General features: G+C 47.6%; 2 protein-coding genes across 2 annotated transcripts; one reads left to right on the top strand and one right to left on the bottom strand.

The window, feature by feature from the left end:
- Window positions 1-9,579: 9,579 nt before the first annotated feature.
- Window positions 9,580-11,604, bottom strand: LOC119528714 (cathelicidin antimicrobial peptide-like). Its single transcript, XM_037829000.1, has 4 exons — window positions 11,358-11,604; window positions 10,605-10,712; window positions 10,390-10,461; window positions 9,580-9,781 (listed from the first exon to the last, which is right to left on the bottom strand). The coding sequence occupies exons 1-4, from the start codon at window positions 11,553-11,555 to the stop codon at window positions 9,644-9,646; spliced, it is 516 nt and encodes a 171-aa protein (XP_037684928.1). The 5' UTR covers window positions 11,556-11,604; the 3' UTR covers window positions 9,580-9,643.
- An 8,938-nt stretch (window positions 11,605-20,542) lies between these two features.
- On the top strand, window positions 20,543-23,187 carry LOC119528703 (cathelicidin-related peptide Pt_CRAMP2-like). Its single transcript, XM_037828991.1, has 4 exons — window positions 20,543-20,764; window positions 21,237-21,344; window positions 21,519-21,605; window positions 22,954-23,187. The coding sequence occupies exons 1-4, from the start codon at window positions 20,576-20,578 to the stop codon at window positions 23,062-23,064; spliced, it is 495 nt and encodes a 164-aa protein (XP_037684919.1). The 5' UTR covers window positions 20,543-20,575; the 3' UTR covers window positions 23,065-23,187.
- Window positions 23,188-25,968: the final 2,781 nt, after the last annotated feature.

Here is a 25,968-nt window from a genome sequence, read left to right as displayed (position 1 = left end):
TGGAGTCCTATTTAAGAGCTCAGACAGAAGGAGCTCACTGCTACAGCCAAGAGAGACATTTTGAAAATGGCCATTCCCTCTCTCTCTAGCTAAGCCAACTTGAAAGGTGAAATCACTGCCCTCCCCCCTACGTGGGATCAGACAACCAGGGGAGTGAATCTCCCTGGCAACGTGGAATATGACTCCCGGGGAGGAATGTAGACCTGGCATCATGGGACGGAGAACATCTTCTTGACCAAAAGGGGGATGTGAAAGGAAATGAAATAAGCTTCAGTAGCAGAGAGATTCCAAAAGGAGCCGAGAGGTCACTCTGGTGGCACTCTTACGCACAATTTAGACAACCCTTTTTAGTTTCTAAAGAATTGGGGTAGCTAGTGGTGGATACCTGAAACTATCAAACTACAACCCAGAACCCATGAATCTTGAAGACAGTTGTATAAAAATGTAGCTTATGAGGGGTGACAATGGGATTGGGAAAGCCATAAGGACCACACTCCACTTTGTCTAGTTTAGGGATGGATGAGTAGAAAAATAGGGGAAGGAAACAAACAGACAAAGGTACCCAGTGTTCTTTTTTACTTCAATTGCTCTTTTTCACTCTAATTATTATTCTTGTTATTTTTGTGTGTGTGCTAATGAAGGTGTCAGGGATTGATTTAGGTGATGAATGTACAACTATGTAATGGTACTGTGAACAATCGAAAGTGCGATTTGTTCTGTATGACTGCGTGGTATGTGAATATATCTCAATAAAATGAAGATTAAAAAAAAAAAAGAAAAATAAAAAAAAAAAAAAGAAAAAAGAAAATGGCCATTGAAAGTAGACTTTTGCTATTCCAGAGTCTGCCTGGGAGAAACTAAAAGAATATCCCCTGTTCTGGTTTGCTAATGCTGCTGTTTTGAAAAATACTAGAAATGGGTTGGCTTTTGTAAAGGGGGTTTATTTGGTTACAAAGTTACAGTCTTAAGGCCATAAAGTGTCCAAGGTACAGCATCAACAACAGGGTACCTTCAGTAAAGGATAGCGATGGCATTGGAAAACCTCTGTTAGCTGGGAAGGCATGTGGCTGGTGTCTGCTTGCTCCCAGGTTGTGTTTCAAAATGGTGTTCTCAAAAGTGTCAGTGTCAGCTTCCAAAGGCTGTCTTCAAAATGTCTGTCTCAGCTGCAGCTGTTCTGAGGTCGTTCTTATTGTGAGCTATTTTACAGGGCTCCAGTAATTAAATCGGGATCCACCCTGAGTGGGCAGGGTCCACACCTCCATGGAAATTATCCAATCAGACATTTCACTCACAGTTGATTGAGTCACATCTCCATGGAAACAACCCGATCCCAATATCCCACAAGACTGGATTAAAAGATCATGGCTCTTTCTGGGGGACATAATATATCCCAATTTGCACACCACAGACACCTAGAGAGAAATGTCCTAGGAGAAAGCCATTTTGAAACACAAACTGGGAGCAAAGGAAGAAGACGCCAGCTACATGCCTTCCAAGCTAACAGATGTTTTCTGGATGCCAATGGCTTTTCTCTAGTGAAGGTATATTCATATTTATGTCTTGGTTTGGACACTTCTATGGTTGTAGAACTGTAACTTTGAAGCCAAATAGATCCCCTTTATAAAAGCCAATCCATTTCTGATGTTTTGCATAACACCAGCATTAGCAAACTGGAACACCATCTCTTATGAAAGACATAAAATTATAGATCCAAGAAGTGCAGCATACCACAAATAGAATACATCCAAATAGACCTACACCAAGACACATAATAATCAGATTATTAAATGTCAAAGACAAAGAGAGAATTCTGAAAGCAGCAAGAGGAAAACCATCCACCACGTACAAGGGAAGTTTGATAAGACTATGTGCAGATTTTTGAGAGAAACCATGGAGGTGAGAAGGCAATGGTATAATATATTTAAGATATTGAAAGACAAGAACTACCAATCAAAAATTCTATATCCAGCAAAACTGTCCTTCAAAATGAGGGAGAGTTTAAAATATTTTAAAGACAAACAGACACTGAGAGAGTTTGTGAACAAGAGACCTGCTCTACAAGAAATACTAAAAACAGCACTACAGGCAGATAGGAAAAGCAAGGAGAGAGAGAAGTTTGGAGAAGAGTGTAGAAATGAAGACTATCAGTAAGGGTAAAAAAGAAAGAGAGAGAGGAAATGAAAAAATAAAATAAAATATGATATATAAAATCCAAAAGACAAAACGGTAGACAGTAGGAAATACGTTGAGTGAAATTAGCCGGAAACAGAAGGACAAATAATATATGGTCTCACTAATATGAACTAACATTGATGAGTGAATGTTGAGAGTTAAAGTTGAGAACACAGGTTAACAGGAGATAGAAAGATGTTACAGGTCAGGCATTGGATACCAAAGGAGTACAGAAGGTTTAACAGGATTGACTATATAGATGAAGAAATGGATAGCAGATTACTGTATGATGGTGGCACAATATTGTAAGGATGCAGAACAAAGATGACTGTGAGTATGGCTGAAAGAGGAGAGCTAGGACCAGAAGAAAAGATAAAAGATAAAGACCGGTATTGTATGACTTAGCAAAACCTAGAGTTTTCAATCATGGTGATTAAATGTACAAAAATATGAATGTTTTTACATGAGGGAGAAAAAACGAATGACAACATTGCAAGGGGTTGCATATTGGATGGTATAGAGGAAAAAATACAATCAATGCAAAGTACATGCTATCGTTAACAGTAACACTGTAAGATGCTTCCATGAATTATAACAAAGACAATATATGAAAGCTGAATGCCTATAAAAGGGGGATATAAGGGAGTGGTATGGGATTCTTACTATTGATGTTGTCTGACCCATTCATTGTATTTTTTTTTATTTTCCTTCTATCTTTTATTTTCTATTCTTTAGGTTTTTTTTCCTCATATAGATTCTGGTGGTGAATGCATAAGAAATAGAAATATCCTCATATAGATTCTGGTGGTGAATGCATAACTATGTGATTATACTGGGAATCACTGACAGTTTATTTGGATGGATTGTATGGTGTGTGAATAAAACTGTTTAAAAATAAACAGAGGGATACAAGTGCTGGAGAAAATTGTGCAGAGAGGGACGTAACTATTCCCTGTTGGTAGGAGAGTAGAATGCTGCAGCCCATCTGGAAAGCAGTGTGGTGGTTCCACAGAAAGCTAAGAATGGGGTTTCCATATGGTCCTGCAACCCTGTTACTGGATGTATATTTGGAAGAACTGAGATCAGGGACACAAATGGATATTTGCATACCAATGTTTATGGTGGCAGTATTCACAATTTTCAATGGATGGAGGTGGCCTAAGGGTACATCAACTGAAAAATGGAATGATGAGCTGTGGTGTGTACATACAATGCAATATTGAGTGGCAGTAAAAAGGAATGAAGCTGTGAGGTATGCAACTAGGTGAATGGACCTTGAGGACCATATGTTGTGTGAAATAAACCAGAATTGAAAAGACAAACATTATAACGCCTCACTAATATTGACTAACTATAACGTGCAAACTCTGAGAATTGAATCTGATAGCACAGGTTATCAGGGGAAGGCTTACTCTAAAGTTTCCTGGATTGCAAGCTCTTAGACCATTCACTTCCATTCATGAGTTGTAATAGTTATTTCTAAATTCTGAGATGCTGAGTTGTTTGTGTATAACCTAGTCAGTCCCTGTTACTTCGGGTATCTGTGTGACATCTATGACTCAGAGCCGGAGTTCTGCCACTATGAATGTCAGCATTACCCCATAGAGCAATTGCTGAAAAAGCTGAAAAAGAGATCAGACTTCAATTAGAGATATGAACAACATGGACTTGGTTAGGACTAAGTAAACCAGACTAAAGGGAAAAGGATGATATTGGCTGTGTTTTAAAACTTCAGCTTCTATGGAAGACAAAAGGAATTGATGTTTATTTGGTGAAAAATCTATATTTTCTGTAGCATGCTAAATAATTTAACTTGTATGGTCAGTTTATTCAAACACCATAATTACCTGGAACCTTGAATAGGGGGTGAGATCTGGTAGGCTTGTACAGGTTAGCATGAAGCCCCAATACATTTGGGCAAAGAATAAAAATATATTTGCAAAGCCCCCTTGAGGGGAGGGAATAGGGAAAATTGGAAATATTAGACTTCCCCACCTGGGGAATTCCTGATATTCTCACAAGCATTGGGGACTACCACTGACTGTGTTTTACAATTTCAACTTCTATGTGAGATCAAAGGAAGAAATGTTTATTTGGTGGAAAAATCTATATTTTCTTTACCACACTATATAATTTAACTTGTATGGTCAGTTTATTCAAACACCATAATTACAAGGAACCTTGAATACGGAATAAGATCTGGTTGGTTTGTACAGGTTAGCATGAAGCCCCAATACATCCCAGAATAATTTGGGCAGAGAATAAAAAGGATTTACAAAGCCCCCCTTGAGAGACTGGGGAAAAATGTGTAATATCAAACTTCCCCAACCAGGGAATTCCTGATATTCTTGCAAGCATTGGGAACTATCAGTTTTGTAGGTTGAGCCCTTAATCTTGGGGCTTGCCCTTATGAAGCTTGTTACTGCAAAGAAGAGGCTAAGCCTACTACTAATTGTGACTATGAGTCACCCCCAGAGAACCTCTTTTGTTACTCACATGTGACCTCTGTCTCTAAGCCAACTCTGGAGGAAAACTCACTTTCCTCTCCCCTACATGGGGCATAAATCCCAGGTGTGGAAATTTCCCTGGCAATGTGGGACATGACTCCCAGGGATGAGTCCAGACCCAGCATCATGGGATTGAGAAAGCTTTCTGGACCAAAAAGGTGAAGAGAAATGAAATAAAATAAAGTTTCCTGGCTGAGAGATTTAAAATGGAGTCAAGAGGACATTCTGGAGTTTATTCTTATGCATGATACAGATATCCCTTTCTAGATTTTAGTGTATTAGAATAGCTAGAAGGAAATTCCTGAAACTGTTGAACTGCAACCCAGTATCCTTGATTCTTGACGATGATTGTATATAGCTTACATGGTGTGACCATGTGATTGTGAAAACCTTGTGACTCACACTCCCTTTATCCAGTGTATGGATACATGAGTAGAAAAATAGGGACAAAAAGTAAATGAATAAAAGGTGGGGGAGAAGGTATATGAGGTGTTTTGGGTGGTTTTTCTTTTACTTCTATTTTTATTTATTTATTTATTTTTAGTAATGAAAATGTTCAATAATTGTGGAGATGAATGTACAACTATATGATTTGATACTGTGACCAACTGACTGTACACTTAGGACGATTGGTATGTGACTATATCTGAATAAAATTGCATTTAAAAAGTAACAGAATTGAAGAGAGAAATAAATAGTTCAACAATAATAGTTGGAAACTTCAACACCTCACTTTCAATAAAGAATAGAACTGGACAAAAGATAAACAAGAAACTAGAAGACTTAAACACTGCTAGAAGCCAATTAGGCATAAATGTTACAGACATACATAGAACACTTCACCCAGCAACAGAATAATGCATAGTCTTCTTAAGCACACATGGTACATTCTCCAGGATAGATCATGACCTAGGTCACAAAACAAGTCTCAATAAATTTTAAAAGATTGAAATCATACAAGGTTTGTTCTCTGACCACAATAGAATGAAATTAGATATCAACAGAAGACGACAATCTTGGAAATTCATAAATATGTGGAAATTAAAGAAGACATTCTAAAAAAATCAGTGGGCCAAAGAAGAAATCAAAGGAAATATTAGAAAATACTTTGAGACATGAAAATGGAAACACAACATACTAAAACATTTGGGATGCATTGAAAAAGAAGAAATATCTGAAATCAATAACCTAGACTTCCACCTGGAAAAAGAAGAGCAAACTAATCCTACAGCAAGCAGAAGGAAGGAAATAATAAACATTAAACCCAAAATTAATGAAATAGAGTACAGAAAAATAATAGAATGAACAGAACCAAAATTGATACTTCGAAAAGATCAACAAAACTGACTAACATTTAGCTAGACCGACAAAGTAAAAAGAGAGAAAGCTAAATACTAAAATCATAAATGGGGATATTACCACAAACCCTACAGAAATAAAAGGATTATAAAGGAATACTATGAAAGTTGTACACCAACAAATTATATAATTTACATGAAATGAATAAATTTCTAGAAAAACACACATTACCAAAGCTGCCTCAAGAAGAAATGGAAAATCTCAATACACCTATAACAAGTAAAAAGATTGAATCAGTAATCAGAAAACTTCCAACAAAGAAAAGCCTGGGCACACATGACTTTGTATTCTACCATACCTTTAAAGAAGAGTTGAAATTAATACTTCTGAAACACTTCCAAAAAATAGAAGCAGAAGGGCCACTTCCCTCTTTTTATGAAAATGTGGTGTGGTGGTTTGATTAAGTCATATACCTGTGATAGTTAGGTTCATGTGTCAGCTTGGCCAGGTGATGGTGCCCAAGTGTCTGCTCAAGCAAGCACTTGCCTAACCATTATTGCAAGGAAATTTGTGGCTGGTTAATAAAGCAGAAGGCTTGTTTATTAAGACATCAATCAACAGCATCTGTGGCTGATTACTTCAATGCAGGGTATGTCTTCTACAATGAGAATTCAATCAGCTTGATTTAATCCAATCAGTTGAAGACTTTCAAGGAAGACGAGAGAGAATCTTCACTTCTTCAGCCAGCTAGCCTCTCCTGGGGAGCTCATCAAAGACCTTCATTAGAGTTGCCAGCTTACTGTGTGCCCTACAGAATTTGGACTTGGGCAAACTGCCCTGTGGAATTTGGACTCATGCATCCCCACAGTTGCATGAAACACTTTTATAAAATCTCATATTTACAGATATCTCCTGTTTGTTCTCTTTCCCTAAAAAAACCCTAACTGATAAGGCTCAGTACCAAAAGTGGTTGTTGAGAAACAGAATCTTAAAATGGGCTTTTAAAATAGGCTTTCTATTCTGATCAGATTCAAAGGCACTAATTATTCGATTTCCAATAATCAAGATGGCACTGACAGTCCATTGCTTGAGTTGGCAACGGAGATACACAAAATATCACCATTTGATTCTCCTAATCATACTCTTGTATGAGGCAAGGCTCTGAGTGACAGTGTTTTTGACAACTTAACAGAGTTTTGTGGAGTTAAGAGGTATAATGATGGGGTTGCTCTTATATATACTGCATAAAGTTCTAAGAGAAAGGGACAAGCTGAAGGCTTGAGAGTTGAAACTTAACTGCTGTATGACAGATGTAAAGGTTTCTGTGTATGCCCTGAAAGAAAATATTTCCTGTGGCTGCAAACTTGAGATTTTTGAAAACCAGACCCAGAGTCTCATAGTGCAAGTAGCAGATTTGCAACATAAACTAAAATCTCAACCTTGCAGGGTGTCTGCTGTTAAAGTAAAGGCATTGATTGGAAAAGAATGGGATCCTGAAACTTGTGATGGGGACAAATGGATTGATAATAATGACAGTGAGGACATTGGAACCCTGGATTCGGCTGAGTCTTTGCTAGATATACCTGTAATGGTCTGCCCTGAGGAAACAGCCCCCACACACACACCTCCAGTCTACCCTGAAGAGACACCCAAACTCCAGCCTGCTTTGAGGGAACAGCTTCCGGACATCCAGTCTGCCCTGAGGAGCCTACCATCCAACTTCCACCTAAAGAGATTTGTAAATAACAGGCCTTATAGAAATAGGGTCTTCCCACGCCTTGCACATGCCTCTCTTCTCTCCTTTGTCTACTTTTTAACTCAGATATCTGGGACAGGGTCACTTTGGTTTCCAGGGAAATCTTGTAAAAACTAGAGATTTTCCAAGTAGAGCTCAGCACCACACAATCATCCACCCACAAATCTCCCTGGTCCCTCAAGTGGCCAACGAGACTCCAAAATACCCTCTTCCCAAAACTATCTTGCACTGGGGCATTTGCGGGTCATTCACTTCTTTTTTTAATAGACTTTTTTTAAGCAGTTTTAGGTTTCCAGAAAAATTGCACAGAAAAAACGTTGTACTCATATAACCTCTCCCCATGTCCCCTGTACATGGTTTCCTCTATTATTAACATCTTGCATTGCTGTGGTACATTGTTACAACTGATGAACCAGTATTGATATATTATTATTCCCTGAAGTCCATCGTTTACACTAGGATTTGCTCTTTGTATTGTAAAGTTCCATGGGTTTTTGACAAATGCATAATATCATGTATTCCTTTCCATCTCATACAGAAGAGTTTCACTGCCCTGAACATGACCTGGGATCCACCTATTCACTCCTTCTCCCATGCCATGAACTTCTAGGAACCTCTGGTGTTCTTACTGTTTCCATAGTTTTGCCTTTTCCAGAGTGTCGTATAGTTGGAATCTTACAGCATGTAGTCTTTCCAGACTGGCTTCTTTCACTTAGCAGTATGTACCTAAGCTTCCTCCGTGTCTTTTCATGGCTTGAGAGGTCATTTCTTTTTATTGCTGAATGGTATTTCATTACATGGACATACCACAGTTGGTTGACCCATTCACCTACTTGAGGACATCTTGGTTGCTTGCAATTTTGACAAATACAGCTGCCATAAATAAATAAATGAAAGAAAGCACCAGCAGGAGTGCAGAGAAGTGAGATGGAGCAGGGTGTGTTAATGACCGGGTCATGAGTCTGGGCATCAGAGACTCAACCTGAGAATAACACACCTTGGAGTTGGCCCGCACTAGGGGGTGAAGAAGAGAAGACATTTTCCCAGCCAGTTCCCAAGCACTGGTTGAGGCTTCTCCCCGGAATGCTCAAAGACCACAGGTGCTTACCCTCAGCTACAGAAGGGTGAGAGGGCAGGACATGGGCAGTCTGGAACAGCAGGTGCCACGGTGATGTGACCTGAGTGTCAGCATGTGTCTCCTCACCAGATCTCCTCACCCGCAGAGCAGGAATCTCATTTTTAATGGTACAAGCTTTTTGTACCATTTGACCCCAAAACAGGCCCACAAGATAATCTGCTGCCCAGCTGAAGAAACAGTGGTGTGCCCCAATGCCAGAGGAAAAGCCAGGAGTGGTGGGCTTTTCCAGAGTTTTCAAGGGGGAATTCCACCGGCCAGGATGACTTTAGAAGCCAACTGGCTGTGAGACCCCTCTGTGTGTCTGTGAGTGTTTAACAAAATGCCTGGCCCTTCCCTTAACTGTCACCTCCGTGTGAGCAGGAACAGCTCCAGGACAACTGCACATGGGAGGTCTCCTTCAGTCCCTGCTGGATGTTGAATTGAGGAGGGCAGGGGTGTCTGTGGGGCATGGGAAGGGACCCTGAGAATGGAGACACTGTCCTAGTCCTCCCAGGCCTGCCACCTCCCCCCAGGTCCTCCCTCGATGGGACAGCTTTCCCCACCCATCCATATCACACACACGCACGCACACACACACACACGCACGCACACACACACACACGCACACACACGCACGCATGCACGCACGCAGCACGGGAACCTCCCAGAGTTAATGACTTGGTTGTGGCGAGGAGAGGACGCAACACGACTGAGGTCAAAGCCTGGAGGAAGCTGCTTGTACAAGAGTTTATTTTTCAGAACCTAGACGCCTGAGCCAGGGCAGGGAGGACTCTAAGACTCTGTCCTAGGTGCGAGATTCGTAAAAAAATCCTTGATTCTCTTGCCAATTCTCTCAATCGTTTCACCAATCTTCCGCCCACCTCTCCGGATGAGACCAGGCAGCCTGCCAATTCTCTTGACACGTTGGGGCTGTGCACCAGGAGGAAACAGGATCCTTGAGGGGGCTGGTCTCAGGGTCAAGCCAAGATCCCTCTGCACCTAGGAACCCGCCCTTCCTGGGTTGTCCCAGGAGACTTGGGGCCCCAGTTTACTCTCTGGCTGTGATCTCTGGAGAATATGATTGAATCCCTACACCCAACAAATAGATAAGCAAACTGAGGTCCTAATTTGGCAAATTGCTTCCCAGGATCACACAGCAAAGCTGGGAGGGTAACGCAAACCTAAAAGCTGATTCCTCTAAGTCAGTGGTTCTCAAACTTCAGCAAGAGTTAGAATCCCCTGATGGGCTTGTTAAAATACAAATTCTTAGGTTCCACCCCCAGAATCTGATTCAGTAGGTCTGAGTGGAGTCTGAGAATTTGCATTTCTAGCAAGTTCCCAAACAAGCCTCACACTTTGAGAACCACTGCTCTAAGGGATTACAGCTTTAGATACTTCTGGTTCAAGTACACAAGAGCCCAGGGTAGAAGGGGCTTTCCTTGCTCTGAGTGGGACAGCGGTTAATTGGTCCATAAGGTGTTCCCACGCTTCCCACCCACACCCCCATCAGCCCCTGCAGCCCAGAACAGGTCACTCACTCCATCACAGTTGATGTCGAAGTAGCCATTGGCTTGGTCCAGGGTGACGGTCCCCACACACTGTTTCACCAGCTGGGAAGGGGAGGCTCGAGGTCAGACTGAAAGTCCCTCGCCATAATCTCCCAGCCCCACCCCAGTGGCTGGAAACGTTCCCCAGGGCCCTTTGTTCCCTTTCTCCGGAGGCACCCACCTCCACCTCCAGACCCCAGCCTCACCCCGTTCTCCTTGAAGTCACACTGCTCGGGAGGCTGCCGTGTTGTCCTGGGGCACACTGTCTCCTTCACCGTGAAGCTCACAGGCTTTGGGGTGTCCGGATCCTCATCCTAGGCAGGGGCAGGAAGTGGGGAGACCCAGTTCAGGCCCATTCTTTCCCTCTCTGATTCCTGACTCCCTGGCACCCCACCAAGAGAGCAGCCTTTCAACAGCACCCACAGCATGCCGGGCGGTGGGTTTCGTGCATGTGTTCAGAGGTGAGGAGCACAGAGTCCACAGTGAGTGGGAGCAGACCTCAGACAAGCTCTACTGAGGAGCACCCCCTTCTGGCACGAAGGAAATCAGGGGGCTTCTGGGTGGAAGCCTCAAGGCTGAACAGAGGCCTTCCCTGTCTGGGAGATACGGGATATGGAGGAGACTTAAAGCAGGGGAAGTCACTCCCCAGAGCCAGTGTCCTAACCCTTGTCCCTGGAGCTCCCAGAAACCCCTGAAATTCCAGAAATCACCCAGCAGCCTGCTGGGGGCATGGGAGGGGGGTGCACCTATGGGCACAGCAGGGATTCTAAGGCAGGAGGCTCTCATGCTGAGAGGGACACAGTTCCAGGAAGGTTACCCCAAAGGAGATGTGACACTATCTGAAAGAGGGAAGTGCCTTCTTGGTGGGAGATACAACAGGAAGAAAGGCCAGGAGGTGGGGCAGGGAGTGACAGTGAGGCCAAGCCCGGCAGGAGCAGACCCCACCACCACCCACTCACCACCTCGAGCTGCAAGTCCTGCTTCAGGAGGCGGTAGAGATTGTCATCCGAGGACCGCTGGTTGAGGCCGTCCACAGCCCGGAGCACAGCCTCCTGGTAGCTGAGGGTCTGGCCAGTGGCCAGAGGCATCACCAGGCCCAGCAGCAGTAGCAACAGTGACCACCGACCCAGGGGTGTGCTGCGTCTTTGGGTCTCCATGGTCCCCAAGTCTGTCTTCCCCTCAGCCTAAGGAAGCCCCCTTTATGCCCAGCCTGAGTCTGATGCAAAGACCCAACCAAGGGCCTTCCTGACCCACCCCAATACCGCCACCTGCCAGGGCATGGGCTGGAGGTTGCCTCAGCCCCTGCCGTTGCCTCACAGGGCTTGCAGAGAAGTGGGGAGATGGTTTCTCCACCTCCCTGACAACATCCTGGCCTCTCCTGGGCCCCATTGGGGAATGTCATAGCCTGAGTTGCTCAAGAAGATTGAGTCTCCCAGGACAGAAAGGGGATCAGGTACCCATCCCACACCCTTCTCCCACTGTGGCCTCAAGAGTCAGGGTAATGGAGTGTTCTCCTCACTGAATCCCCAGCTCTGGGCACTGCCTGGCTCACAGTAGGCCCTCAAGTAATGTTTAACGAATGAATAACAGTAGCCACCCCCCACCTAGAGACTAGTCCACCCCGTCAGCCCCATGGGAAAAGTCGCCTCTTCAGTTTCAGGCCACTCCACTCTGTCCTCTGGCCCCAGCCCTCAGCTAGCTCAGGGGCTGGTCTCCATCTATCCCCCTCTGAAGGGGCCTGGGTCCTTCTCCACTGCCTTTCCCCAACTGAAAATGTCCCCACCTTCCTCTGGACAGGGCCTGCCACCCTGGCCCCTCCCCAGCAGAACCTGAGGAAGGGTTGTCTACACTTGACCCACTTCTTCATTCTCTCTCACGCTCAGGGCATCTGCAGACTGACTGTTCAGCCCTCACTGGATCCAGTGACCACCCTCCAGCCTTGTCTTCATCGACCTCACCGAGGCTCTCCCTCCCTCCTTCCAACACTCTCTCCTCCTGTCTGCCCTGATGCTGCCCTCTTGGTTACCCTCCCGCCCCCCTGGTGGCTCCTGCTCAGTCTCCTTCAAGGTCCCTCCTTGTAACGTCTGGGGCTGTGGGGTTGCATCCAGGATCACATCTGTACCCAGTCTCATTTCAACCTGGGCTCATCCCTTCTCAGGACACCACTCATGATGGGCAGACACCACGTGGTGTGTATCTCTGAATCTGAGACTCCCACGAATGCCTCAGCCCACCGTGCCCCCTTGTCTGCTGTTCTGTTGGGGGCCTGCTTCCTTGAGCTGGAAAACTGGGGCGCACCCCACCTGCTTCTTTGGCCTCCTGAGAACACTCCCTTCTGGCCTTCCCAACTAGTTTTGCCCCTGAACTATGGCCACAACCTCCAGACTCCACTATCTCTAGGCTCCAGGCTCTCCCCAAACCACAGTCCACCCTCTACACCATTGTCCAGGAGCTCCTTCAGACTGTTGACTTGTCCATCCCCGCTCCCTGCTTCTGGAGCCCACACATGCCTTGGCCTGGCATCAGGGCCTGTAGCCTTATTGCTCCTCGTGCACTCACACCCATCCCTGCACATCCCAGGTGCCATGCTGCCACATACACCCAACCACTCCAGCACCTCTGAGCCTCATGCTCTTTCTCCCACCTCTGCATCTGTCTCCTCTGCTTGGCCTGCCCTTCCACCTTGTGAAGCCTTCCCCAACCTCCAACCAGACATGGCAACCTTCTCCTCTTTGCTCCCACACCTCCAAGAAACATCTCCTGAATTTAACCCAAATGATTCCCTGTCCAGTGCTCTGGCTGAGACACCGAGCTAGAGTGGCTGGTGCTGGATGGTGGAAAGGCAATGGACCAAAGGTATACAGGGGTCCAGAGGCCATGAGGTAAATTCTGGTCCTGGCTCCCCTACGGACTGACCATGTGGCTACAAGGCCTGGAATAACTCTGGCCTCCATTGGCCCATGGGACTGTTGGCAGTTTGGACAGGACATCTTGGAGGTGGCATCCTGGACAAGTGCTGCTGGTTGTGCACTCGCTCTTGGGAAAAGGAAGGAGAAGTGGACTTCTATGCAACTTGGTTTCACAGTCCAGGTGTTGCCCCAGTGACCTCTTGGCCAAGCAGGGCTTGCACATCAGAAGCTTTATAGCAGCTGGGAAAGGGAGTCTGATCCCGGAACATCAGACCCCTAGGGCTCTTCATGCTCCTTCACCTTCCTTGCTGGCTTTGGGGTACTCAAGAAGTCAAACAGGGAAAGAAGCAGGTGTCCATGCTAGTCCTCAGACTGACCTGTCCTGCATTCCTCTAAGTCAGATCCAACCACTCAGAGCCCCTTCCCCACTGGCTGAAGGAGACATTCTGGCCGGTACTGGACACTCCTGCCTGCTTGGAATCAGAGTGCAAGGTGGCTTACGCAGGGCCTCTGATTCAAGTCGGAAGTTTGGACTCAGGGGACCTTGCCTTTTCTCTCAGGGCCACAGCAGAGGGTCCAGGCTCCCCACCTTCCAGCTGTGAGCCCTGCCTGGGGCTGGGTACATGCAGGTGGGTGTCCACCACCAAGATAAGGAGGCTGACTCAGACCCTTAGAATCCGTGTCTGCCCTGCTCTCGAGGAAGGGGAGGTAGATGCCTTTTCAGAATGTCTTGTCCCATTAACAGGGTGATGAGAAGATTCTAGGTAAGCCCAGAATTAGGGAAAAAAAGTGAAGCTTTTACACACTGCACCTTGAAAAAAGGAGAAGTGTCCCTTTCCCACAAGGACCCTTGCCAAAGGCCTAGACAGGTCAAGCCCCCCAGGTGAGGTCTCTCTCTGAATCTCTCTCTCTCTGATTCTCCAAGTCCCACTTTTCTAAGCAGACCAGTCCACGGCCCCTTTCTATCCCTGCAGACTTGATGGGCACCAGCTCCTCCCACCATGTGGTCAGGGTGCAATGTAACCGTGAGGCTCAGGGAGGCCTTCCCTGAATTAGCAGATGATGGCACCCCCTCCCCACCCCAGAATCCCTCCCTCACCAGGAAACAAGGCCCACCTTGGCCCCATCTCTGTTTCCTCCCCAGCTCCCCGTCTGCACCCTGGAGCCTGAAGAGCCCACAGTTGCTCTGGCTGAGGCGCCCATCCCCTTGGGCCTACTTGCCCCTATAACAACTTCTGTCAGGATGACCAGCTTGTCCAGAAAGAAGCCCATGCAGACAGTTAGTTCATCCTCTCAAGGAGCACTGGGGAGGAAGTCCTGAGAGGGAATCCTAGGAACCATGTCTGTCCCCAGCCCCTGTCTCTGTGGGCAAGTCCATGGTCAGCACACTGGAAGGCCCAGGGCTTAGCAGTCAAAATGCTCGGGCTCCCATGCCAGGCTGCCTGGGTTCTGGGCCTGGTGCTACCATGGCTGGCTGTGTAATGGCGGGCACCTGGGTAGCCACTCTGTGTCTCAGTCTCCTCATCTGTAAAGCAGGGATGATCATAAAGTGATGATATAAAGATCATCATTCTTTACAGAATTATTATAAGGGTGAAATGCAGCGCTGTGTTTACTCAGTTCACATGAGTTGTTGATGTTGCATTTAATGTGACCTGTTGGGTTAATAGTTCAAAAGTAACATGGAGCCTGGGAGGCAGTGAAAATGGAGTGACTTGAACCATGAACTGTCATCCCTCAGATCAGATTCCTCTAAAACGAGGAGTTGACACCACTGCAGGACCCTCCCACATTGGGTAAGTGGACGAGTAGGTTTCATGCCTATTTGAACCCCTCCAGGGAGAAGAAGGAAGCAGTGTGGTTTAAGACAGCACAACTTCCTCATTATTTAGTTTCTTGTTCTTGGGAATGTTGCCTAACCAAGGGCTTCCCTCACTCTGCTGTAAAAAGGGTCCAGTGAGGTCTACCTGGAGTGGTGTGAGGACTACTGCGATGATGTGTGTGTGTGCAGTAATCTACGCGTGCGCATAAACTACCTGAGCACAGCCCATGGCCCCTCAATCATACCCCAAGTGGGCTTCAAACTCTGCAAAGCAACTGGGCAAGGCACAAACCACACCAAAGCCCATGGGGCAAGGACCTGGTCTTGTTGACACAAGTGACTCAATTCCTATTTCCGGCAAATGGCCTCCCCTCCCTGAGCCTCTGGCTTCTTGTGCAAAAACCGGGGACAGTAACCCCAACCCTGGCGGACTACAGTGTGTGGGAGTCAGATGTGTATTCAGGCATAGAAGTTCCCTTCCCCCTGCCCAGGCATCCCGGGCTACAGGCAGGGTGTGCTGACGCCCTGTGGTCAACAGAGGGTACCAGCCACAGGTCCTGCCCAGGCCCTGGACAATCCCTGCCCTCTCACTTCCTTGCAGCAGCAGGATTGTTCCACCAGGAGACCTAGGATGGGAGGCCCCAAGCCACATGGCCTTGAGCAAGTCACTTTGTTTTCTTGGGCCTGGATGTCCTCATCTGTAGGATGGGAATGACATGCCCTACAGTGTTTGCCTGGGAACAAATGCAACAGTGGGCAAGTAAGTGCCTCTCCACTTCAAGCCCTGTACCCCTGGGGTGATTTTGTGAGTGAGGCCAGGGTCAGGTCTCCTTGCTCTGCGATGGCCCTAGGACTTCTGTGCCCGACACAGAAGCAAACATGCCAGCACACGCAGGAGCTGTTCCCCTCTCCTTGCCCACGACTCCACCCATGACCCTGGTCCCCATCACATTTCTGCTCAAGAATCTGTCCAAATATCACCCCCAGTTATCATCCCTCTGCGATGTAGTCCCCAAAACCAGGCTGGGAGACAGCTCCCCAACCCCACCTTTAGTCTCATGGGGACCTGGGCTGCCCCTTCAGATGGGGATTCCCTGAGCTCTCTCCTCCATCCAGGCCCCCAATGACAGGGTTGCACCTGCTCCTAGGCCAAGGGCTTCCCAGATGTGACATTCTTGTCTGTCCCTCAGATGGAGGGTCCCCAAGGCAAGGCCCTGTGCTCCCTTTAGCCCACGGGCTCTCTAGTGGACAGGATCCATTTCCTCTTAGCTCCCTCTCAGGACATGGCTTGGGGCTCTGCCCTCAGAGGAGTCCAGACCAGTGAGGACAGCAGCTAGCAGGTCCAGAGCCAGGTTTAGGGAACGTTTATCAAAAGAAAACAACATGGCATGGGATGGTGATGAGTAATCTCTGGCAAATAAGCCACAGGGAAATTCCCAAGAGGGGCCTAGGACGTGGGGTCCAGGGAGATGGAGACTGTCCAGCCATAAAGGGAAGACCCCGGTCTTGCCCTAGTGTGGGTTCCTAGAACTGTTGCTTCACAGGGTCTCTCTGTCTTCCCTGGAGGGCTCAAACAGTAATTATTTTTCTGCTGGGAAAGGCCACAGCAGCTGTGGGCAAACACACCCTATCCAGTCCAGGAAAAGACAACTGGGGCTAGGGAACTGTTGCACAATTTAGGTTTCCCAACCCCAGATTTGCTGCCAATAAGGAAGGCCAGGCCTGGAGCTTCCTGGCCTGGGCAGCCCCTCCTGCCCTCTGGACGACCTTACCTTGGGCAGTGCCAGTTTCTTCCTTTATCAGTGATCCATAAACCCCACGCAGCTCCAACACGTCTATGCCTCTGAGCAGCCAGGGACCGTGCACCAGGCTGCCTGCTGCTCACCTTCTGCACCACCGGACTCTGCCTCCCCTTGTGGCTCCTCCCAGGCCTTGCTCAGTTCTGCTCTAATGCAGTCGTCACTTGCATTGTCCAATGCAGTAGCCTTGAGCCACATATGGCAATTTAAATTTTAATTCAAATTAAATAAAATTAAAAATCAGTCCCTCAGTCACACTAGCCACAGTTCAAATGCTCAACAGCCACATGCGGACAGTGCACATAGAAGATATTTCCGTCATCCCAGAGAGTTCTATTGGACAGAATTAGACAAAAAGACAGGGCTGGGGGTTGGGGAGGACTGTGGGGAGAGAAGGCCCTGTGACAACCCTGGGTGGGAAGAGCCAGCTTTGTCACCGTGACCTGCTGGCTTCCTATGAATGTTTCAGAGGCACTGCTTGACAACACCTTAAAGGGAAACGGTTGCCACGTGGAGAGAGCAGTGAGTGGTGTCAGGCAGCAGGGTGGAGATGGCTTCCAAACATGCCCAGTCTAGACCACCAGGAAGCAGCTCTCTGAGGGTTCATAGTTGGCTCTGTCCCAGTGGGGATTTTATTATAGGGGCATTACTCTGGCTGCAGGGAGAAGGGGTCTTTGGGAGCCCCAGAATCAGGACCTATGGGGAACTGTCCTCCACTCCCGACACCCAGGATCCCTTCTGCCACCCAGTTCAGACTCTGTTCCCCAAGATGACTGGGGGAACCTCTTTGAGTTTGAGACACCCCCTTCTCCTGGCCTTATTTTTGGTGAAGTCTGGAGACTGCTGCCAGGATTGTAAGTCACTGGGGGCTCTGGAGGCCGGGCACCTCCAGGTATGACTTTGGGGCTGGGAATTACCTTCTCTGCATGCCAAGGGCAGAGGATCTCAGGGGTCACCCCTTTGTTTCTGGATGCAGATTGTGAGGCCCCAAACAGGAAGAGGCGTGGGTCTCTGAATGAGTTCTGGGTGGCATCCAGGAATTTATACTTGTCACAGTATGTAACCTCGGCCTTTCCAGAATCTATGTGCCCCTGGGGCTGCACTTGTTAAAAAGGTTTACAGGAGTTAGTTACGGATTAAGCCAACACAGAGTGACAGGAACAAGTGTCCACCCAAGAGGCTGCTGCCAGAGACTGTGCCAGGATCAGGACACTCATTTCCCGAGCTCCTCTGAAGAAAGGCTATTGGAAACTGATAAGATGACTTGGTCATAGCTTGGGGATGGGTGTGGGACCCCCAGGAAGCCCCTAAATGCAGGGCTTTGGTTTTGCCCAGTGGGCTGAATTGGGGCTTAGAGGAGAGGCTGGGATGCAAAGAGGTCTGAGGTCTGCATCAGTGTCAGCTTTGAGCAAAGAAACACAGACATAGGGGCCCTAACACTGGGTTATGGAGTGAAGGGAGGAGTCCTCTGTCCCCTGGTCCTCACTGAGCAGCAGGCACTGAGCTCTGAGCCTGGGCCAGAAGGCATATGTCCAGGACAGACGGGCAGGGAGGCAGAGGACGTGGTCAGACCCGCCCAGGGACAGTTGAAGGGCCTGGCTGGGCAGAAGTAGAGGGGGAGACAGCCCCCTCCAGGCTCCTGCTCCCAGTCTTCCCTTCCAACCCCCCACCTAGGGAACCCCTGGAGAGATATGTCTGTGATGTTTCCCATCACCATAGAGTCTCCTCCCCTCTCATACAGGAAGGGCAGCACCTGTGCAAATTCCCATGTCTGCGTAGTGGCTACAAGGATTGGAAGCAGGTGCCTGCTCCCAGGAAAAAGTCAACCTTTTGTTCTTGTTGTTTTATTGAGATATAATTCACATGCCATATAATTCAACCATTGAAAGTGTATAATTTGATGGTTTTTCGTATTTCCACAGAATTGTGCAACCATCACCACAGTCAATTTTAGAACATTTTCATCACCCCAAAAAGACACTTGTACCAATAGGTAGTCATTTCCCATTTCCCCCCAACCTCTCTGCTGGCCCAAGGGAACCTCTACTGTAATTTCAGTCTCCATGGATTTGCCTATTCTGAACACTTCAAATGGAATCTTACAATATATGGTACTTTGTGACTGGCTTCTTTTACTTCACCGGTTTTCAAGTGCAACATGTATAGGTACTTAACTTTCTTTTTATAGCTGAATAATATTCCATTGCATGGATATACTACGTTTTATTTATCCATTCATCAATTGGTGAACACTTGGGTTGTCTCCAATTTTTGGCTATTGTGAATAACCCTGATGGACTAACGCTAGCTGTGGTGAGCGGAACCATGCATGACACGTGTCCTGCCCAGGATGCCAGGGGCAAAGATTAACCCTCCAGCAAGACATCCAAAATTGTCCATTATCTGCGAACTTCTGCACCCTCCTCGCCTGCTGTTCCTCCCACCTAGACACGAAGCCCTTGACCTTCTGAATACATCAGATGCTGGCTTCTGCCTCCCAGCCCTGCTAAGCTCTCTCTTCCCCTCCATCCGGTGGCCAGGGTTCCTCCCCTCACAAATCCAAACCCAATCCATCTCTCAAAGTCCAGCCCAAATCCCGATTCCTCCGAGATGCCTTCCCTCACTGTCCCCGGCCCAGAGGGAACTCTTCCAGCCACTTCCTGGGGCCCTGAAGTATACCTACTGCCCCTGCCCAGTCTTGCTGGGGATGCTTTATCCTTTCTCCTGAGTCAAGGGAGGAAAAGTTGATCATAGGAGAAAATCGTTGGCATGATTACTGATAATCCTGAAACCCTGTGCTTTCCTGCCCCTGTGCCTTTGCATTTGCTGAGCTGTCTGCCTGGAGTGCCCTTCCTTATCCTTCCAGGCCCTATTTGGTTGACCCTACTTCCCTAGATCCCCTGGTCTGTCCCTTGCCAGGTCCTCAGATGTGGAAGATGCCTTCCATTCCTCCAGCCTCTACTCCTCTCTTGTGGGAGCCTCACTGGCATCCTGGAGGTCCCCTCAGGAAAGAGGCCATTGGCACTCCATCCTAGCCACGTTTACCTCTTTACCCCACATCTGTCCTTGGAAATCCTCATGTACCCTTCACCCCAAGTTCAGGGAATGTGGGCTGTCCCTCCTGCCATTAGACCTCTGGGGAGGGGGAAGTGGCCCCTATTCTGCTGTGTCTCCAACTGCAAGGAACACTCTCCAGCTCTCTGAGTGAGCCAGTAGATGAGGAAATGAGGCCCAGAGGTTCAGTCATTCAAACAAGGACACCCACTCAAAAAACGGCAGAACCAGGACTTGAACCCAATGCCTCCCACCCATCCACCATGCTGTCCCTCTCTCACGGGAGACAAGTGAAGGGGATCCAAGCCCCACACTCCTCCCCTCTAGGAAGGCAGATGTGAACTACTGGGATGAGTGGGGACATTTGCCAGGGGCAGGTGTCAGGATCCTGCTCAGAGCCAGTTTCCTCTTTCCCTTTTACTGCTTCATGTGAAGCAACCAGTTTGGGGGAAAGCCAAGAGGTTAAGTAATTGGGAAAACTGTTTGTGTTGACTATGGCAAAGGAAGCCAGCTGGTGGGAAAGCAGCCCCCTCCACCCCGTGCGGGCATAAAACCAAGCAGAGGCCGCACCCAGCAGATTGCAGCCAGGCAAGATGAGAAGCATTGGAGTGGCTGTGCTGCTGCTGCTCCTGGGTCTGAAATGGGCTGAGCCTACCTCCCTCACCAAGGACACCAGCCTGAGCCAAGCTGAGGCCCTGGATGTGGCCATCAATGTCTACAACAACCAAAAGGAGGAGGACCATGCTTTCCGCATTCTGGATGCTCTGCCCCAGGCAGACTGGGTAAGAAGGAGCAGGGACCGCCCAGGGCACGGCCCTTCCCAGTCAGAACATACTAGAGGGAGCGCTGGGCTAAGGGCTCTGCTGCCCTGATGGAGGAAGAGGCTTTAGGAAGACCCCCTCACCATTCTGGGCCTCAGTTTCTCCATCTGCAAGACAGTGGCAGCCATCCCCTTGGGCAGTGCCCTGTACTTTCTGCAGGGTTTTCCAACTGGTATGATTGGTAGCGTGGTATGGTAGGGTCATGTGGATCTGGGTTCAAGTCCCTGCTCTACCACTGTTAGTTGTTTGGCCTTAGTTAATTCAATCCCTCTTTCTGGACCTCAGTTTGGAGCTGGTGGATGGTGGCAGAAGCCTTTCCAGGCCCTAAAGTCCCCATCTGTTGAGGGACAGGCTGGGTGCTGTCTGGCTTCCCTTCACCAGTGGACATACTAACTATAGAAGGCTGAGATTCCTCTTGTTTCCTTGATGACAGGACCCAACATTATCAAAACCACAGTCACTGTTCTTCACCATCAAAGAGACAGAGTGCAAGATAGTGGAGAACCTCAACCTTGACCAGTGTCCCTTCAAGGACAATGGGGTAAGTTCCTCAATCCCCAGCTCCCCATGCACCATCTCAGGGCTGCAGGGTGAGTCCCTGGCTTCTGTTCTTCAGCTACATCTGCACAAGGAGCCCATTATTCCATGGTTCTACACTGTACTGGGCCCCCACAAGCAGGTGGCTGGGTTCTGAGTCTGTTCCTCTCACCCACAGCAAGTGAAGAACTGCCGGGTACTCTTCAAGGTTGGTGAGAAAGGCCTCAGCATGGAGAACAGCTGTGAACCCCTGAGTTCTACAGGGGTAAGCAAACTCCTGGGGATGTTGGACAAGGTGAAGAGGGTCTGAGAGCCACAACTTTAGGCTGGGGGGCTTCAGAATAAAGGGCAAGGGCCAGGAGGCCCCTTGGTAGCCTCTACACTCTTCCCAGTCTTGAGGAGTCTCCTGACAACAGACACCAAAAAAACTAACTCCTAGCTGATCTACTGTTCTGCTCAGTGACCTGTCCAGGCCACTTGACCACCCTGAGCCTCTGCACATTGACTCACCCGGGAATTTGTAAGATATCAAGCCTAGGGCACAGCCCCTAGAGTCTGATTTAATTGGTCTGGAGTTCAGGTGGGTGGGAGGTTAGAACTGAGAATACCTGGGCTAGAAGCTGCAGGTGGCTGTCTGTGAATTAAGTGCCTACTGAACTGTACCACCAGCAAGTGGAACTTGATTCACAGACGATGTTGCAAAAGAGGCAGAGCCCCAAGACCTGGGCAGAATTTATAGGGGTGGTACAACTTGAGTTGGGAATGAAAAACGGTTGGGTACAGGATTGGGGATTTGCTGAGGGTTCTTGAGGAAGAGGAGAGAGGGCTGAGGGTAGGAGAGGGGCTTTGTGGGAGGGGGAAGAGTACTTGAGAACACCCAGGTCTCGACAGACCCGTCCCTCAAGCTCAGGGCAAGAGAGAGGCATTCCCATGGGCTGTCAGCCTGGAAGTCACGTTACAGTTCCCTGCAAAACACAGCATACACATATACACATATATACAGGTACACCCACACCCACACCTGGGCACACACACACACACATGTGCACACACACACTTTTCACAGCCGAGAAAACTTAGATCCAAAGAGAAGTGGTCTGAAGTTACCCAGTGAGCTATTGCTTTGAAACAGTGGTTCTCAAACACTAGCAGCGTCAGCACTCACTGGGAGCTTGTCAGAAATAAAAATTCTTGGGCCTCACTGCAGACCTCCTGAATCAGAAGCTCTGAACCAGCAATCTGATTTTTAATGAGCCCTGCAGGTGATTCTGATTCACAATGAAGTTTGAGAAACATTGCCTTAGAACAATAGAATCACGAATTATCAGAGCTGGAAGAAAAGCCAGCTTGGAAAGGACACCAAGGCTCAGAGAAGTTGAACAGTGTGCCCATGTTCACACAGTGAGTCAAGCACAAGGCTGAGCGGTCACCCCGTCTCCTGGCCAATCTGGGGCCTCTCACTACCACCCTCTGGGCACTCCACACTGTGACCACCCTGAGGAGGGGGAAAACATTAGGCCTTGATCCTGGGCAGGCCCATCCTATACCCTCAGCCCCTAGGCCCCAGCCTTGGCTAATACCAACCTGTCTGACACCCTTCTCCTACCCAACAGCCTGTGAGAGCACGCAGAGGCCTCAAAAAAGCCTTCAAGAAGATAAAGAAAAACCTCAAAAAGCTGATTCCAAAGAAGCCCATCATGATTCCATTTTCCAAGACGTTCTGAGATGGCTCCAAGTGCTTACAGCCAATTCTGCTGACCCTCCTCCTGTGGTCCCCCATCTTGGTCCCTTCCCAAACCATCTACCATGGGCTGCTCTGGCCCAGTCAAATAAAAATCTCAGCTCAGGTTGTGGTTGATGTCCTTCTTCCCCTCATTCCCCTGTTGTGGAACCCCAGGCCAGGCTTTCCCATCTCCCCTATGTCCCAGGCCCCACCTTCCATCCATCCTCCTGTCAGCACCAGAGGAGGACACGTGGGCCAGGTCACACCACACAGGTCACAGGAGGACCTGGAATTGGAAGCTCCCAAGGTTGGCCACACAGATATGCAGCCCCGAGGTGATGTGGTTGCAGCATGACTCTAGCCCCTAGGAGTGACCAGTGCTGCCCCTTGACTCACAAGAAGTCATAAAGGAGGGCAGTAGAGGCACAGAATCAGGGGAGGAGTCTGGGAGGAGGGTAGACCTGAGACGGAAGGGAGAGCACCAGGGCCAAGGCAACAGCCTGGAAAGGCATGGTGGCCATCAGGGGCTGCATGAGGACACAGGAGGGCTGGTGGGGGGTGCAGGTGGGGGAGTGTTGAGAGTGGTGACAGAGAGGACGGGACAGTGGTCCCCAAGAGACTGAGTGGGGCCCAGAGTCAGAAACTGAGGGCTTCCTCCAAGCCTCTGGAGCCTGCAACAGGACATGGGAGGCAGATGGGTCAGGAAGCTGCAGCAGGTGGGCTCCCCAACTCCAGCCTAGGACAAACACAGGCCCACGTCGACATCACTCAGCCCAAGGGGCTCCGGAGATACTTGGAGAGAATCAGTCGAGCAGAGAAACTAACCAGAGCCAATGACCAAAACTCAATTTTCTAACTGGTCCAATCACACAATTGACCAAATTTACTGATTTGCCCAAAACATATTTCATACAACTATGTGGACTGGGGGAGGCGTCACATCACAGAGACTGAGAGTGTTGGAGAAGCCAAGTCTGTAGGTTTCCAGGGACCCCAAACACTCCCTGTACCCTCGTGTCTCCCTCAATCCCCATCTTTCAGGTGTCACCACCCCAGGTTATATTTCCATGCCTGTGCAAACTGATTATAAAGATAAATAAACCAGATCTAATTAAACTGCACGTAATTCTACAAAATGTTCTAACCATCCCTCATAATATGAATTGCTGAAAACTTTATAAAATGCTTTAAGATGTTTTTTGTTTCTTTGTTTTCACTAATTGCACATTTGCTAGATTCTGTGAATTTATCATACTGAAAAATAGTGTAGTGTTCTTAAAATACTAAAATGGAGGCAAAATAGAAAATGACTCAATAATAGAAACTAAAATTTTCATTTACAAATAGCTGAATATTTTGTTTTATCACTATGAAGAATATGTTCACTGTTTATATAAAAAGACAAAACTGTAAGAAGAATAAACTCTGTAAACTCAGCCTTCAACCCCTTTAAGATGCCTGAGAAATGTTGCTACCAAAAACACATTCATAAGAGAAATACGTTAGGAATGAAAGGCCATTAAAACAAAATTTGGGTAAAATTGGGTAAGTTAGGATAGTTGATCCCCAGCCATCAGACGACTCCTGCAGACAGGGGGCTTTCAGGCAGGTCACTGGGATCTCTTCCAGCTCCCAGGATCCCTCGCTGCTCCCCAGGACCTCTCGCTGCTGGGTAGGATTCTCCCTGCTTCTTAGGATCCCACTTGGCACTCTGGGATCTCTGTTTCCTGGGATCTCCTTCTGATTCCCGGGACACCTCCCTGCTTTCCAGGATCTCAGCCTGGCTCCCCACACGCTCAGATGCAGGCTACAACCATATCCCTGAGCAGGTCCCCAAGCCACCCTGAGGGCATCACTCAGTAGTTGACCACCTTTGTGACTACCAGTGGTCAGTTTGAGCAGTGGCCTAGCGAGACTGGCCCCCAACTCCCCCTCATCCTTGCATGGCTCGTCTTCTGGGGTGGCCTGTGTCTTCATAGCTGTGGTGACATATATGGAAGTGCCAGGCAGTCACCAAGTTAATATTCCAGGCTCTGACCAAAAGGGAGAAGAGAAATGAAACAAAATAGTCACTAGCTGAGATATTTCAAGTGGAGTCAAGAGGTCACTCTGGAGGCATTCTTATGTGCTACATAGATATCCCTCTTTAGTTTCTACTGTACTGGAATAACTAGAAGGAAATACCTGAAACTGTCGAACTACAACCCAGTAGTCCTGACTTTTGAAGGCGATTGCATAACTACATAGCTTACATGGTGTGACTGTGTGATTGTGAAAGTCTGGTGGCTCACACTCCCTTTATCCAGTGTATTGACAGATAAGTAGAAAAATGGGGGCAAAAACTAAATGAAGAATGGGGTGGGATTGGGGGATGGAATGTTTTAAGTGTTCCTTTTACTTTTATTCTTATTTCTTTTGGAATAAGGAAAATGTTCAAAACTTGATTCTGGTGATGAATGCACAACTATACAATGGTACTGTGAGCAAATGACTGTACACTGTGGACAATTGTAGGGTATGTGAATATAACTCAATAAAATCTTATTTTAAAAAAAGATAAATGACACAGATCTAGCTAAACTGCATATAAATCTTCAAAATGTTCAAACCATCCCACATAATGTGAATTGCTGTAAAGTTTATAAAATGCTTTAACGTATTTTTTGTTTGTTTGTTTTGGCTAATTGGCACATTTGCTAGATTCTGTGAATTGGTCATACTGAAAAACAGTGTACTGTTCTTAAAATACTAAAATGGAGGCACAACAGAAAATAACTCAATAACACATAAGAAATAGAAGAAGCTAAAATTTTCATTTATGAATAGCTGAATACTTCGTTGTATCACCACAAAGAATATGTTCACTGTTTATATTAAAAAGACAAATCTGTAAGAAGAATAAACT

The sequence above is a fragment of the Choloepus didactylus genome, chromosome 1 (genome assembly GCF_015220235.1).
Source record: "Choloepus didactylus isolate mChoDid1 chromosome 1, mChoDid1.pri, whole genome shotgun sequence".
NCBI lineage: Eukaryota > Metazoa > Chordata > Mammalia > Pilosa > Megalonychidae > Choloepus > Choloepus didactylus.
The sequence above is the reverse complement of the archived record's forward strand: the minus strand, read 5'-3'. Positions and strand labels throughout refer to the sequence as shown.